This window comes from Hipposideros armiger, unplaced genomic scaffold (assembly GCF_001890085.2).
Source record: "Hipposideros armiger isolate ML-2016 unplaced genomic scaffold, ASM189008v1 scaffold_48, whole genome shotgun sequence".
NCBI classification, from domain to species: Eukaryota; Metazoa; Chordata; class Mammalia; order Chiroptera; family Hipposideridae; genus Hipposideros; species Hipposideros armiger.
In genome coordinates this window covers 686,139-700,314 of record NW_017731398.1, presented here as the reverse complement: position 1 = coordinate 700,314, position 14,176 = coordinate 686,139, and the positions used below count along the sequence as shown (strand labels likewise).

The following is a 14,176-nucleotide window of genomic DNA, read 5'->3' as shown; positions in this document are numbered from 1 at the left end:
GTGGGTAATAGCTGCCAAGTGTTCTCGCTGCTCTCAGAAAGCAGGTCCCCTCAGTTCCTCACGGCTCCCCTATTCTGCCGTTTAGTTGCCCTGAGCGTGGTCCCCATCCAGTTCCAGAGCTGCACACAAGACCCGGTGCATTTGATATGGCCCCGTGGGCTAGCCCCGTTTCCCCAGGGCCATGTGTCCCCACCTCTGCTCCCGAAACTGAGAGAGTCTGAGAGCAAAGGGAGCTGTGGCCGCCACAACAGACAAACAGCCAGGCAGCAGGCCTGGTCCAGATACACCTGCTTATCCTCACTTAACAAGCTGGAGTACAAGGGGCTGTGGTCCCACTAACACACCAGCACCGCCCCACCCCAGGCAGAATCACCCCAGCTCTGTGCAGGGTGTGCTAGAAGGAAGCCTGTGCTTAACACACAACAAAGATAGCTAACACTTACACGGAGCGGAGCGGTTTCTATGTACCAAGCCCTGTCCTAAGGGCTTCTCGGACCTAAACTGGATTTACTCCTCACTACCTTGAGGCAGGTGCTGGTGTTATCCCTGTTTTACAGATGAGGAAATCGAGGCCCACAGAGGTTAGGCAGCTTGCTCAAGGTCACATGGTAACTAGTGCCCGAGGCAGGGTTTGATCCCGGCCACCTCCTCAGCACTGTCCTGCCATGTTTCAGCGATGGAACCCAGGGCCACTTGGGTTCACAGAAGTGTTGATTCTGCTACTCTCTCCTTTTGCAAATAGGATACTTTTAGGGGTGGGAATGCTGTAAGAGAAGGCAGTCTGGTGCAGTTCTCAGTCTGTAACCTCTAACTTATAGGTTTTTTAGTCTAATTCATACAGTGTGACAACGAACAAGTTAAAGGACTCGGAGAAACAACATCTGTCGGGTACCTGTAGACGTTATGTCCACGTAACACACCTAGTTTCACGAACTCTCCAAGACAGCCTTGCAAGGTGCCCGTGCCCATCTTGCAGATGAGCACACTGGGGCCCAAGGAGACGGGAACTTCAATGCCCAGCAGTAGAAATAGGCTTGGAATCCAGGTCCCTCTGATTTTAAAGAAGCGTTGGAGAGGCAACCAGATGAAATGGGGGTGGCGGGGAAAGAAGAGGAGAGAGCAGAGGGCTGGGAAGGAGGGGGCAACGGAAGCAGATGTGAGCCCCAGGAGAAGGACCTGGCCAGTGAGGACGGTACTCTTGGGTCACTCTGAGGACCTTCTTGGCTTCCAGGGCCTGGGAGTCTCAACGCCCAGAGCTGTCTCCATCCCCGGGGTGATCCCACCAGAGTGAAGGGACTGGGAGAGAGGGAGGGAGGCAGGCTGGCGAGCTGGCCAGCCACGACTCCCAGTCCTGCTGCGACTTGCTGGAATACCAGAACCCCAGTGTTTACGAGAAAGCAGGCTCGGGGGCGGCACCGCGGCTGGCTCTGGTCAGCATCAAAGACAAACAGATGGGCTGCAGGCGGACCAGGGGGGAGCCAGCACCGGGGAGGCCCGCCACCGAAGAAAGGGCGCCCTACAAGGGGCGCGCAGGGGCTATGGGGTGGGCGAGGACCAGGACACACTCCCAGCCTATTAAAAGAACAGAAGAAAGGGGGCTCGCCGCCCCCCCACAGCTCCCCTCTCCTCTCACTCCCTGCCCGCAGCGCTTTGAAAGGAGGAGGGGTCCTAGTGAACCCCACGCCTCCGACAGGCCCCCTGACTCCTTTGTCACAGCAACCCCTGCACGAGGCACCTCGGGCCACCTCCCCTCCCCTCCGCTCCCCGCCCGCGCCCCCGCGGCGTCGCCCCAGCACTCACCCAGCGGCAGGCTGATCCGAGGGGCGAACGCCAGAGTCGCAGGCGGCGACGGCGGCAGCAGCAACAACAGCAGGAGGAGCAGCCGGTTTCTCCGGGCCATCGCGGCGCGCGGGGCTCGGGCAGCAACGGCGTCCTCCGGGCTCTGGCTCAGGTGGCTCTACTGGACTCGCCGGCGGTGGACCAGCCCCTGGACCTGGGGGGGGGGGGACCGGTCACGTGGTCGCCGCGAGCGCAAGCCCCTCCGATCCCCGCTCCGCGGTCTCGCCAGCCCACTCCGAAGGAGGCAGGCCGCCAGCCAGCCAGCGCAGGAGGGAAGGGCCAAGAGCCGGAGGAGGAAGTGGGGCGGGCCCTACCCCTACCCACCCCTTCTCCCTTCCTCCTTCCTGGGCGCTGTGGGCACAAGGGGCGCCAGCTGTGAGCCCACCGGGAGGGGCCCAGTCCAGGGGTCTGTAGGCGCCGAGGCCGCCCGGCCGCGGGGTGCGGACCCCTATATCTCCGCCTCCACCTTCAGACCCTCCCACCGCTGCCCTGGCCCCTTTCCGGCGGCTTGGCGACCCTCTGAGCGGGTGGTGTGGTCTCCACCGTGCGCGCCCTGAGGGTCCGGCCTGGGTCTTGCTCCTTTATTTCCGCTCCCTCCTTCTGCCGCCCCTCCAGCTAAAGCTTCTGGCACCCACTTGTCCGTAACCAAATGTACTTGGCCGAGTTCGTGCTGACGCCGGGGGCTGGTTGCTTCTGAGTCTAATTTCTGCACGGATCAGTCCCACCTTAGGTCTTGGCTGCGTTCACTGCAGGCCCAGCACTTACTCCCAGGGCCCAGCCGGGCGACCACACTTAGAATTCTGTCCACACCAAGCTGAACCTCGGGTAGGGGGAGCGGGACACTATTAGCTTAAGTGGAATGAAAGGGTTTAATGTACTGCCCTGGGAAGTGAGACCTCCACAACCCACGCATGGCAAAGTACTCCCTGAGGCTGGAGTGGATCCCAGAGGCATCCACCTTAGAAAAGCACTGGGTCTACCCACCTCCAGTCCTAACATCTCCAGGAGTGCCACTCGGTCCAGCTGAGACCAGGGCTTTCACTGCAATCTGGACCCCTTAGTATGGCCTGAAATTAACGTTGTGACTCCCTATGAGCGTTAAAAAAAGAAGCAGAATATAAAGTATCAAAGTGCAGTGATCATAAAAGATAAATTAGCTTTGGGAAACACGTTTCAACTTTCCTTGAGTGGGCACTGGATCACAGTAAGATGTAATTCTTGCTGTATTTCGAATCAAAAGGAGTTTCACAACCTCACTCGTCATTTCCATGGCAGTGGGGACAGTTCCTCCAGGAATTAGCTGCAGTCCTGGGAACGTTCCTCATCACCCCCAGCCAAAAACGAGCTTCCTCAGAGACACCGCTGTTTGCTCTCACCCCATCCCCAGGGCCTGCCACATCCTCTCCCACAGCGGGGCTGTCAGGGTGGACACAGCACTCACATGGTCCCAGGTTTCTCTTGCAACCAACCTTCCCCACGTCCCATGACTTCTGTACCTCCATTATCCCCACACCCTTCTATGGGCACAGGCCAAGCTAGCAGCACCCCTTTTAAAGGGGCTCTCAGCACATGGGATATGGACAGCAGCAAGCACCCCCAGCTCTAGCACTGCCCAGGCTTTGGACACTAATTACCTTTATCAGTCCTGTTAATCCATCTTGAGCCAACGTCCAAGCTTCTATCTGCAGCCAGGACCTCTGTCCTGAACTCCAAATGGCCTCAACGTTTCCACTGGTTGTCTTGTCTGACAGGCATCTCAAAGCCAACATGTTCCAAGCTAAGCTCCTGATCTCTCCCGCTCCCTCCCAAGAGCGGGCTCCATCTGCGTGAACCTTCCCCGTCTCTTTAAAAGTAAGTCCATCTTTAAGTTGCTCAGGTGAAAAACCTAACTCCTTTCTTTTCTCTCACTCCCTACATCCAATCTACTAGGAAATCCATAAGCTGACCACACATCACCTCCCGAGGGCCCAGGTACCGCTCGCTCTCTTTCTTCTGGTGACTGCAGCAGCCTTCTCACTGGTCTCCCCACTTCCACCCTTGCTCCCCCCGGCAGGCTGTTCTCAACTCAGCAGCCAGCGAGACTCTTACAAAACCAAAGTCAGGTAGGTCATGGCACCCATTTGCTCAAGACCCTCCAGTGGTTCCCTGTCTCATTCAGAAGAAAAGCCAAGGACCTTCAGTGAGTAGCTAGCTGCAAGGCCCATGTTCTCCTCATCCCCATGGGCACGGCCGCAGCGTACTCCACTACCCTCTCCCATGCACTCTGTCCCCGGCTTACCCACCCTCTGGTGCTGGGACTTTGCCCTGGCTACTTCCTCTGCCTGGAGGTAGCCACAAGACTGAGTCCCTTTCTTCCTCCAAATTCTTGCTCCAAGATTACCTTGAAGAATCTGGACTTCTCCCAATATTCCTTACCCTGAGATTTTGTTCCAAAGCACTCATCACCTTCTAACACGCTAGATGATTTGCTTATTTGCTGTGGTTTTGATTGTCTAAACTCCCTACCTGCCCCTCCCCCAAAAAAATATTGACTGAGGGGTGAGGCGGGGGTGGGCAGGGGTTTTTGCTTATCTGGCTATTAACTAACATATCCCAAGCCTGGCTATTAACTAACATATCCCAAGCCTCTAGAACAGTGCCCGGCATACAGCAGGCCCTCAAGAAGTATTGGTTGAATTCATGAATGCAACCTAAGTGTCATGGAGTACTGTTGGCTCACGGCAGCCAACAACCCGATCTACTTTTTGATGTCACCTTTGGTCCCGTAAGAGTTCCCCCAAACCTGCAGTTATGCAATTATCTTTCTCAACCTAAGCCCAGGACTTTGTATTGATCTCTTTTAAATCTATTGGTTCTGGTCCAGATTTTATCTTATTGACTCATCTTACTGATTCATCTATCATCATACATTTTGGTTTCCCCTCCAAGCCTTGAGTCGTCTGTAAATTTGATAAGCATCTCTTATGCCTTTACTCAAGCCATTGATAAAAATTTGGGGTGAGCAGACCTAGCACCCAGCTCTCGGTTTCTAAATATCACTGTCCAATGAAAGGCACAAGGACTCCTTGGGGAAATGAAAGGGAAAGTAAAAAGTGAGCCTGGGACATTTTGTTGAGCCAGAAAAGCAAGGAAGTGATTAAACATTAATGGGATTATGTGAAAAGGACACAGGGCCAGCTTGATGATTGAACTTGGGACAATCTGAGCATTGAAAATCATAATGAAGTAAGAGTTCTAATGCATTAAATTAAAAACAACGTATTAATCCATGGTGACATTCAGAGAAACAGAGAGAGAGAAAGGAGGAACAGAAAGGACACTTTCCTTTGCAGAAAAATGCTGGCTGATAAATGTAGGAGAAACGATAGAATTGGAGAATCTAGATTAAAGCAAGAATCATTATCGGATACTCAACCATTGGGTGGATGATTGCCGGGAAACTATATATAAACAAGGTCTCAAAACCTGTCCCACAGGTGACTTACCAGAGAGAAAATGTGTCTCTAAGGAAGGGCTCTGGTGCTCATCATCTTAACCAAGTGGTTGAAAGAAGCATCACCAGTAACGGGGCTTCCTGCCATCATGTACGTCCTGATGTGATACAAGAAGAAATATACAACACCGTCCGTCAATCCTTGCAGCATTCTTGTCAAGAGTGTTTAACTCAGATCTAATGAGGACACAGTTGAGATGCATCCAGCACTCTCCAAGACAACTAGCCTGAACTCTTCCAAGATGTCAATCTGATGAAAGGCAAAATGATGGGGGGGGCTGTTTTAGGTTAAGAAATTAAAAAGAAGGGGCAACTGGTTAGCTCAGGTGGTTACAGTGCAGTGCTCATAACACCAAGGATGCCGGTTCAATCCCCGCATGGGCCGTGGAGCTGTGCCCTCCACAACTAGATTGAAACAACTACTTGACTTAGCGCTGATGGGTCCTGGAAAAACACACTGCTCCCCAATAAAATCCTTTTTAAAAAAAAAGCAATTAAAAAGACATGCACTGTACACCTGAAGCTGAAGTAGAATAACATTGAATGTCAACTATAATTAAGAGTGTGTGTGTGTGTGTGTGTGTGTGTGTGTGTGTGTGTGTTAGAAATAGTGTGAGTGCCTCTGTGGCCAAGTTTTAACCATTAGTTAACACAGAAAAGCTATGGGTATTTTGTAAATTGGGTGGAAGTGGGTGAATTGGGTGAGACAGGACCCAAAAGAGAGCCCAATGCCACGAGAGACTTCTATCAGGATTAAAACTGGTCAATAACCTTTCCGGGTTGAGCAGCTAGCTAGGTGTCCTCCTACCTGTACTGTTCAGCCCCCATTTCTCTGTATTACCCATAAGAATCTCATGAAAAATAATGGCAACAAATCTTGTTGCACTCTGGGAACTAGCTGCAGCTCTTACTTCCTCTGGCTTCTGCTTATGGCTGTCGCCTAGGACAGGGCTGGATGAGTGGCACGTGCTGACAGCCTGCTGTCAGGTAACTCCTAACAGGGCAGCAAGGTGGGGTTGTCCTAACATCTTGGCAACACCAGGGTGGGGTGACTGCTCTGCTCATCCCTGAGGAGAGGAGGCAGGGGCTGACTCCGCTTGGTGGGTAATTATATTCTGCTCATGGCTATTCAAATGCCTTAAGTATGTCTTGTGCCAAGTGGGTAGCAAGCAAGCCTCTTGGGGACAGTGACAGGTCTTCCAGGCCAGGACGCCTCTCTGCCAAGCACAGCACTCCCGTAGGAACTCCACAGGGCTGACAAAATGAAGCACCCAACTGTTGGCCTGGAGAGGAGCCCTCCACTCCATGCCCCCGACATGGTGGCCTTAGCCCCTGTGGGCTCCCCCATCTTCCATTAGCATGCCAATTTGTTCTCCCCAGACTGGAAAAAACGGAGGACGGCTGACAGAGAAAAACCTCATCGGAGCTGACTTCCTGTGGGCGAAAGTGTGGTTCCCAAGCCAAGGCTGTGTCTCCTGCTCCCCTTTGCCACTCTTGGATGTGGGCAAATCCTTCTCGGCCAGAACGTCCGTGTTATAAAGAGCTCAGGGGGCGGCTTGGAAAGAGAGTATAAAAGGAGCCGAAGAGAAAGGCAGCCCTTCCTCCGTGCCCCCAGCTGGCAAGATGAAGTCATCACCAGGCCTGGCCTTCTTTTCTCCCTCCACTCTCACCGCCCTGCCTTCCTCCCATCCTCACCTTCCTCCCGTCTCTCTCGTACACACAGACACACACACATACAAGGATAAAAATGGAAGGATGAGGTGTAAAAGGGACGTAGGAATACATACGAAGAGGCTGAACAAAACTTTTCTGTGGTGAGAGATGCCAGACAAGGGGGCTCATGCCCCGTAGGCAAACAAGGAGACTTTAAGGATGACCAGGATGGTCTATCTACTGCTTGATCTGGCAAGTGTATACAAATGTTAAAATGTTCAGAGCTGTGTACACAGTTCAGATGTGTGCTTTTTCCTGTGTGTCCGTTTATATCTTATGCCTGTTATCACGGGGGGCGGGGAGGACACACACACACACACAAAAGCCAAAAGAAAAAACAAACAAACACCTCACCTATAGGATCAGGTAGAAGAAGAGCTAGAGAAGAGGGAGAGAAAGGAGAGAAAGAAGAAAGGCTACAAATAAAGGGAAGCGTGGTTAAAAATATAAAGCCTGCTACCTCTCTAACCTGCTCAGCACAAAAGAAAGGGCAGTGGGCATGGGCACAGGGCAAGGGCTGGCAGTGGAATGGTTGTCTAGGCCACAGCCAGCCTGTCCAGCAATCAATACTAACTAATCATCTATAGGGACAGCCTCTGCCCAGGTGCAGGCCAGCTACGTCCTTGGCACGGATGGCCCCTGCCAGGTGGCCCCCGGCCAGGTCGGCCTGCTGTCATTCCCACCAGGGGAACCTGGCTCTGCAGCTCCCACAGTTCTACTCTGGAGTCATTGCTTTGTTTGCTGGCCGTGGGGGAGGGGCCTCCTGCCAAGCCCAGTGGAGCTTGAACCCAAAGGTCCCACCCGCTCCCTCCTGGAGTAGCTAGCACTCCTTCCGGTTCCTGGGTTCTGGCTGGCTGGCAGGCTGCCCAGCAAGCCTCACAGACACACACTGGCTCGGCCCAGCTCCCCGGGCCTTGGCGCCCCGCCACCGTCCCCTCGTAGCCCTGAGCCCTCCTCTCATGCCAATCTGCAGCTGCAGCTCTCCACCCTGCTCTGGCTGGGCACGCTGCTGCTGCTGTCTCCTCCCCAGGGGCTGGGCAGCAGCTCAGCTGCAGCATCAATACATTTTGATGAGGAAGCGACACCAGCTGGCACAGCCTGTGTGTGCTTTTAAACCAGCCAATGACTTCCAGATCCTGGTGGCTGGGAGCCTCCTTGGGGCAGTGCCCTCTTCAGCAGAGGGCATTCCCAGGCCAGCACGAATACAGCTTCAGATCTCACAGGCAACTGTTCACCAGGGTCTGGCAATAAGCGTGAACGGCCTCATTTCTGTTTCCCAAATTGTATTCCCCTCCACTGGTCCCTCGTGTTTCCTGCTCTGGTAAGTGGTAGAATCCAGTGGTCAGGTCCTCTGATTCTTCCGTCAGAAGAACCTCAGTACCATCAGTTACTTGGTGGACTGGGAGCAAGCCACACAACCTGTCTGAACCTCAGATTCCTCATCTGTGAGATGAGAACACTGACCGAGCTCCGTGGGCTGCCAGGGGAGCTGATGTCAGCACTGGCATACGGTGGAGGTTCCACCGGACAAAGCTACGCTTATTATGTTACTAGTTCCCCTCACCTATCTGAGCTGTCACCATCTCAATAACTTCTAACCATCTTAGAAGCCCAACCCCCAGAACCCCTTTTGGATTCTCCCTCAGGTTCAGCTGCCTTGTACAAACTCAGTGCTGAGGCTGCAAGTCTTATAGGGAAAAGGAACCAGTCGCCCAGGCCAGGCCCCGGGGTGTGCCAGCTGTGGTGAGCAGCCCGCCACCCGCCCTGGCGCCACCCTTGCTGGGGCCTGTTGGGGCCTGAGCTGGCCACTCCCTGGGAGGGGACCCCCTGCCCCAAGGGGCTGTGGTGCAACCAGCAGGGCTCAACCTGTCCCTGCCTGGACATGGTAGAACACGAAGTTGCCACTGTCACTTCCCCACCCCCAACACGAGTTCAAGGAGGGGCTGTCGGCCTGTGCCCGCAGGCGGGCCTGCTCACCCGGGGGCCTCAAGAGCCCGGGTAACTGTTGGCCTGGCTGACGCTTGGCACCTGCTACCCAAGAGGCACACAATGACTGCTAAGTGACTCTCTGCAGCCCCTCACAGGTGGGAGGTAGGTGATCTCGGCCAGGTGAGGGTGGAGAACAAGAAGCCTGGGGGTCTAAAAGAGAGTTTTGGCCTCCAGTTTGGTTTATCAGACCTGAGGACCCTCCATTCGGAAGAGCCCAAGAAATCAGAAATCTACCTCCCATTTGCCCACCAAGTTCCTCCACCTTAAATCCCACTCTGAGCTCCAGACCCCCTCCCCCCACTCACCCCCTCCAGAGCCTTGGTTCCAGCGCTGCCACAAAACAGGTCAAGACTGAGGAGCCGTCAGGGTGCTGGGGGACGGACAGGTGTGCCCCACTGATGTTCTGCATTTCCGAGGTCTGCACTCTCACCCTGCTTTGCCACTCTCAGTGGCAGTGTGTCCACTTGCCATCCTGAAGCAATGGCATCAGGAGACAACACTTGCAGGACGCTGGTATGAGGATGGTACCAAAGGCCCACGCTTAGACAGGGCTTTTGCACACCAGCCACCCAGGCCTGCGACTCCTTAACTCCGGGCATCACCAGTTCAGCGCTGAGTAAGCGCTGGGCTGGAGGCCACCATGAGGCGCCAAGTGGGCCCAGCTGGACCCTAGCGGAGGAGGGTCCTGGACTTGGCGCATGACCCACCCAGCCATACAGGCTTAGCTCTAGCTTCTCCACCTGTGGTTTCCACAGGGACCCCATAAACCCCCTAAAAGGAAGCAGACTCACCTCGCCCCTCCCAGGCCCTTCTCCCACGACTGATGCCTTAGTTGCCTTCATTATAACCTGTGAGCAGTAGAGCAGGGAGCCCCTTAACCCCAAGGGTCAGCTTCAGGGAGCTATGAACTGAACCCCAAGAATGATATATGCTGTTTGGTGAGAGGGATCAGAGCTTTTATCGGATTTCAAAAAGATCGTTGGCCCCTAAAGGTGTAAAGCCTTTCTTTCAGGTTTGCTACTCTGCAGACACAGGGATCTCTCAAAATTAGCCTTTGTCAGGTATAAAGAAAGTACACCTCATTTTGGAAAAGTTATGTAACCTTGACATGAATTGTTTGGTAAACTATTCCACCTAAAGCAAAGCTGGCATTTCTAAGGCTCACATTTAGCGAGCACTTACTGTGAGTGAGGCACAAGACGAGCTTTCTACATTCAGTCATTTTTTAATTCTCATGACAGAGGGAGCTAGGAATTATAATAGTCCCACTTCATAGATGAGACACTGGGGCACAGAGAGGTTCAGAGACTCGCTAAGGTCATACAGTGGTAAGTCAGGACTGGAACCAGAACCCAGATCTGACTCCAGTTTCTATCTACAGCTGGAATTTCAACCAGGGTTTTATCTCAGGGTATAGACATCCTCCTCTTGATAATATAAACTGTCGTCCCTTTTCTCCCTTCCTCCTTTCCTTCCTTTCTTCTTTCATTCATTCAACAAATATCTCTTGGGCACATAAGCATTGATGAAACTAAAGAAAACTGACCTGCGTGCTGCCTTCACAGAGCTCAGAGGATCCCTTAACCTCTCCTTTCCAGAGAGTACCTATCCTCACCACTTTCTTTGCACACTCTCACTCATTCCTTTGTCTCTCCAACAAAGGTAGTGGCCAGGGCCAAGCTGGCAGCGCTGCAGAAGTACTCCCAGGCTTCACAGGCTTGAATTGTGCTGTTTTTCAACTGGTTTCCGGAGTTTGCTCCTCTGGGCTCCCTCCGCACTCTGCTCAGATTTCCACGAGGGCACTCCTTACGCTATAGTGAAATACTCATTTACACATCACATCCCTCTCTTCCTATCTCTCCTTCTCTGAGCTCCCTGAGCGCAGGCACCAGGCCAGCCTCACTCAGGTTTTTAAATCTCCAGCCCCCAGGGCAGAGCTTGGAAATAGCAGGCACCCAGTAAATGTTTACTGGATGAATAAATGAGTTTTCTGCTCTGGCTGACTGACCATCCCAAATCATTTCCAAATGATTTATTCCAAGTGTTCCTTCCTGGTTCTCTTTTCCCCCGCCTTCCTTTCATCCTTTTCAAAGGAAAAGGCACCTCACGGATGTGAGAGGTCCCACTTCCCAGCTTCAGGGCCTCCAAAGGGTTTCTTGTTCGTACAGTCTCAATGGATTGTTTTGGTCTCAGAAGAGATGGCATTTTGGATAGCTGGGGAATGCTCAACTCCTGGGGTTTTCTTTAGGGCGATCCTCTCAGATAGCACATGAAAGCAAAGCCCCAAGGCACAGGCCCTCCATACCAGGGACATAGGCTTTCTCTGAGGTTCTCCCCAAAGCTCCAGCCTCCACGCCCCATCTTTATCCCACCCATTGCCAATGTCCCGGTCTTTAGATCACCTGTCACCAAAAGCTCGAGCTCCAGGTTACAAAGAGACACAGCCCAGGTTTCGCTGCACTTCGGTAAGAATAATCACCAAAGGAAACAGCCACGGCCTGGGTTCAAATCCTGACCTTCCCAACCCACTGTGTCATCTTGGGAAGTAATTTAGCCTCTCTGGGTCCAGTTTCTCCTATGAAAATGAGGGGTGGGATCAGGTGGATTTCTAAATCTTAAGCATCTATGGGAAAACAATTTTTTAATTGTGTACTTCCCTATCCTTATGGCATTTGACTCTTACAAGAATCCTGTGATTTGTAAGTCAAAGGACATACATTGTAGGTGGGGATATAGGAGAGGTGGATGACCTTCCCCGGGGGACCCAGGGCACCTGAGTCCTTGTGCCAGACCACAACGGCTCCAGGGAGGCCACTCCAGACTACTCATTTCCAGGATCCCCACTTACTTTCCCTCCTAACCTTTAAATCCACCTTGTCACTCAGAGGGAATCAACCGGGACAAAGAGCTTAACTCAAAGGTCATACCCAGGACCGTTCTGAGGAGGCCTCTCCTAAATTCCAAACGATTTCCCTCCAGGGTCAGGATTCCTACCTCTCAGTTCCAGGTATGGGGGTAGGAGGTGGTGTAAGACAGGCTAAATGGATTGGGTGCAGAGGCCCGGGTGGCCAGGAGAAAGTGGGCCCAGCTTTCAGTGCTGCCATGGCAACAGGCTACCCCAGCGGCGGGCACCGGTGCCCATCAGAGTGTGTGCGTGGCGCCCTCTTGGAAGCAGCCCTGCGCGAAGTGGGGGCGGTGGTAGTCCCTGCAACTTCGCCATGATCCACCCTCCTCCTGGGGCCTCGAATCCCGCCCACCCTGCCCTTTGCACCCACCTGAGACTGTCCCGACCCACGCACGAACACTGCCCACAGCAGGGCCACCTCTATGGCGTGCCCTCTCTTTCCACAGTGTCCCTAGGCTCGTCCCGGCTGCCAGGCCAGCCCGACGCCCTCCCTGAGGACTTGAAGTGTCCCTGTGAAAACTCTCAGTCCGGCGCAGCGTCCCAGGAAATGCGGGGCCACTGCCAAGCACCGCCCAGCCAGTGTGTGTTTACGAGAATTGTCGGTGGTGCCTTGCAGGCTCCCCCTCCCCGCTCCACGCCTGCCTCTCCCACCCGCCCGCCCGCCCGGGTGTTGACGGCCACTCTGGACTTGCTGCTATCCGCCCATCCCCCAGTCAGGACCTGCCCCCCATGACAGCTCTGCAGCCCCAGGAAGTCCTGGGGTCTGTGAGGCAGTGTCCTCCTTGACCTTGGGAGGCTTGACCTCATCTGACCTGGGTCCTGCAGTGTCATTAGCTGGAATCCAGCGGGCCTGGGTTGAAATCCTAGAACTACTACCCCCTGACTGGCTGTGTTACCTAGGACGAGTTTCTTAACCTCTCTGAGCCTGGAGTTCTTCATCTGCAAAGTAGGTAGGCATCAGGACAGTCGAGACTTCACAGGGTTGTGGTAAGCCATGCAAATCTGTAGGCACACACCTGGCACACGGTCAGATCTCCATAATGGTCATATTGTTTACTACGGTAGGAGGCAAGTGAGAGTATAGCACAGAGCCACCCTGCAGAAACCACCCACGGCTCCGCCCGGTCAATGCTGCTCCTCCTGGTGCAATGGGCTGCACTGCGATAGTGAGCCGAAACCAGATCTGCAGGAGGGGTGAGAGATGCGGTTATACACATCTAGCATTCATCAAGTGACCTTGGCTCTACCCTCATCCTCACTCCCTTATCTGCCAGGACAGCCAGAGCTGCTCTCAGGGCCTTCCTGAAAGAACCAGTTCTGGGCGTGGAAGTGGCTGAGGGGGCCATAGCTGGCTGGTCAAGGGGCTAGAGAAGCCAGAGGCCACGTGCCAGCATCTTTCCTGGCCAAGCGGGGCTTAGTGGCACTGCTCCTCTGCCACCCCCACCCCCCAGGCAGAGCTGGGTAGGGGGCTGCCCTACTCCTGGGTTAGTGCTCCCCCCATAAAAAGAAAGAAGCAGCGATTTTGTTGTCTGCCTACAAAAGTGAACATATGTTTACTGCAAAAAAAAGTTAGACAACAGAAACACACAATGAAAAATGTCACCCATAATTTCACTCTACCCAGAGACAAGCAGGGTTGATATTTTTAAAAACTTTTTTTTGAGACAAAATTTACATGTAAAGTGCACAAGCCTTAAACCTACTGGTGTTAATATTTTGGTGAATATCCTCCTGTCTCTTCTCTGGGCAGTTATACATTTGTATCTTTTTAAAAAAGGATCACTTAGTACATGCTCTTTTGTAACCTTTCCATAGGAATGTAGCATACATTTTAACCAACCCTCTATTATTAGACATTTAACTTGTTTCTAATTGTTCATTATGATTAGAAAAGTCGCAATGAGCATCTTTATCCATAAGCCTTTACACACGTCTTCCATTATTTACTTTGGTTTCCTGTATTCTTCCTTCCTCCTCGTAGCCATCCCATCAATAGTAAAACATACTGAGTTTTATAGCAAAAGTCGTGTACTTCTGTTGTGTAACTGGCTTTCACAATTGTGCAATCAATCATTTTATTGGCTCTGCCTTCCAAACAGTGCTGGGGGCTGGGGGCAGGAGGATGTGCTAAAATTCAGTACTTTCAAGTTCCCGAACAGAACCCAGAGCACATTGTGTCCTGCTTAGTACACGCTGCTGAAAGGAACTCCTGCAATCTACGTCCCACCCCCCACTCC

General features: G+C 53.1%; 1 protein-coding gene across 8 annotated transcripts in view; it reads right to left on the bottom strand.

Moving 5' to 3' along the window:
• The window catches only part of SEMA4B (semaphorin 4B), a 47,579-nt gene that overhangs the window by 20,414 nt on the left and 12,989 nt on the right, over positions 1 to 14,176 (bottom strand). For 2 of the 8 annotated variants that reach the window (XM_019640011.1, XM_019640014.1), the window contains exons 2-3: positions 5,325 to 5,430; positions 1,801 to 1,993 (exon numbers count right to left, since the gene is read on the bottom strand). In XM_019640011.1, the coding sequence (XP_019495556.1) occupies positions 1,801 to 1,900 (100 nt within the window). In that variant the 5' untranslated portion in view covers positions 1,901 to 1,993; positions 5,325 to 5,430. Of the gene's footprint in view, positions 1 to 1,800; positions 1,994 to 2,163; positions 5,296 to 5,324; positions 5,431 to 9,339; positions 9,554 to 12,309; positions 12,480 to 12,955; positions 13,254 to 14,176 lie in introns of those variants that run through there. The other 6 variants (XM_019640013.1, XM_019640012.1, XM_019640010.1 and 3 more) reach the window with 6 other exon arrangements.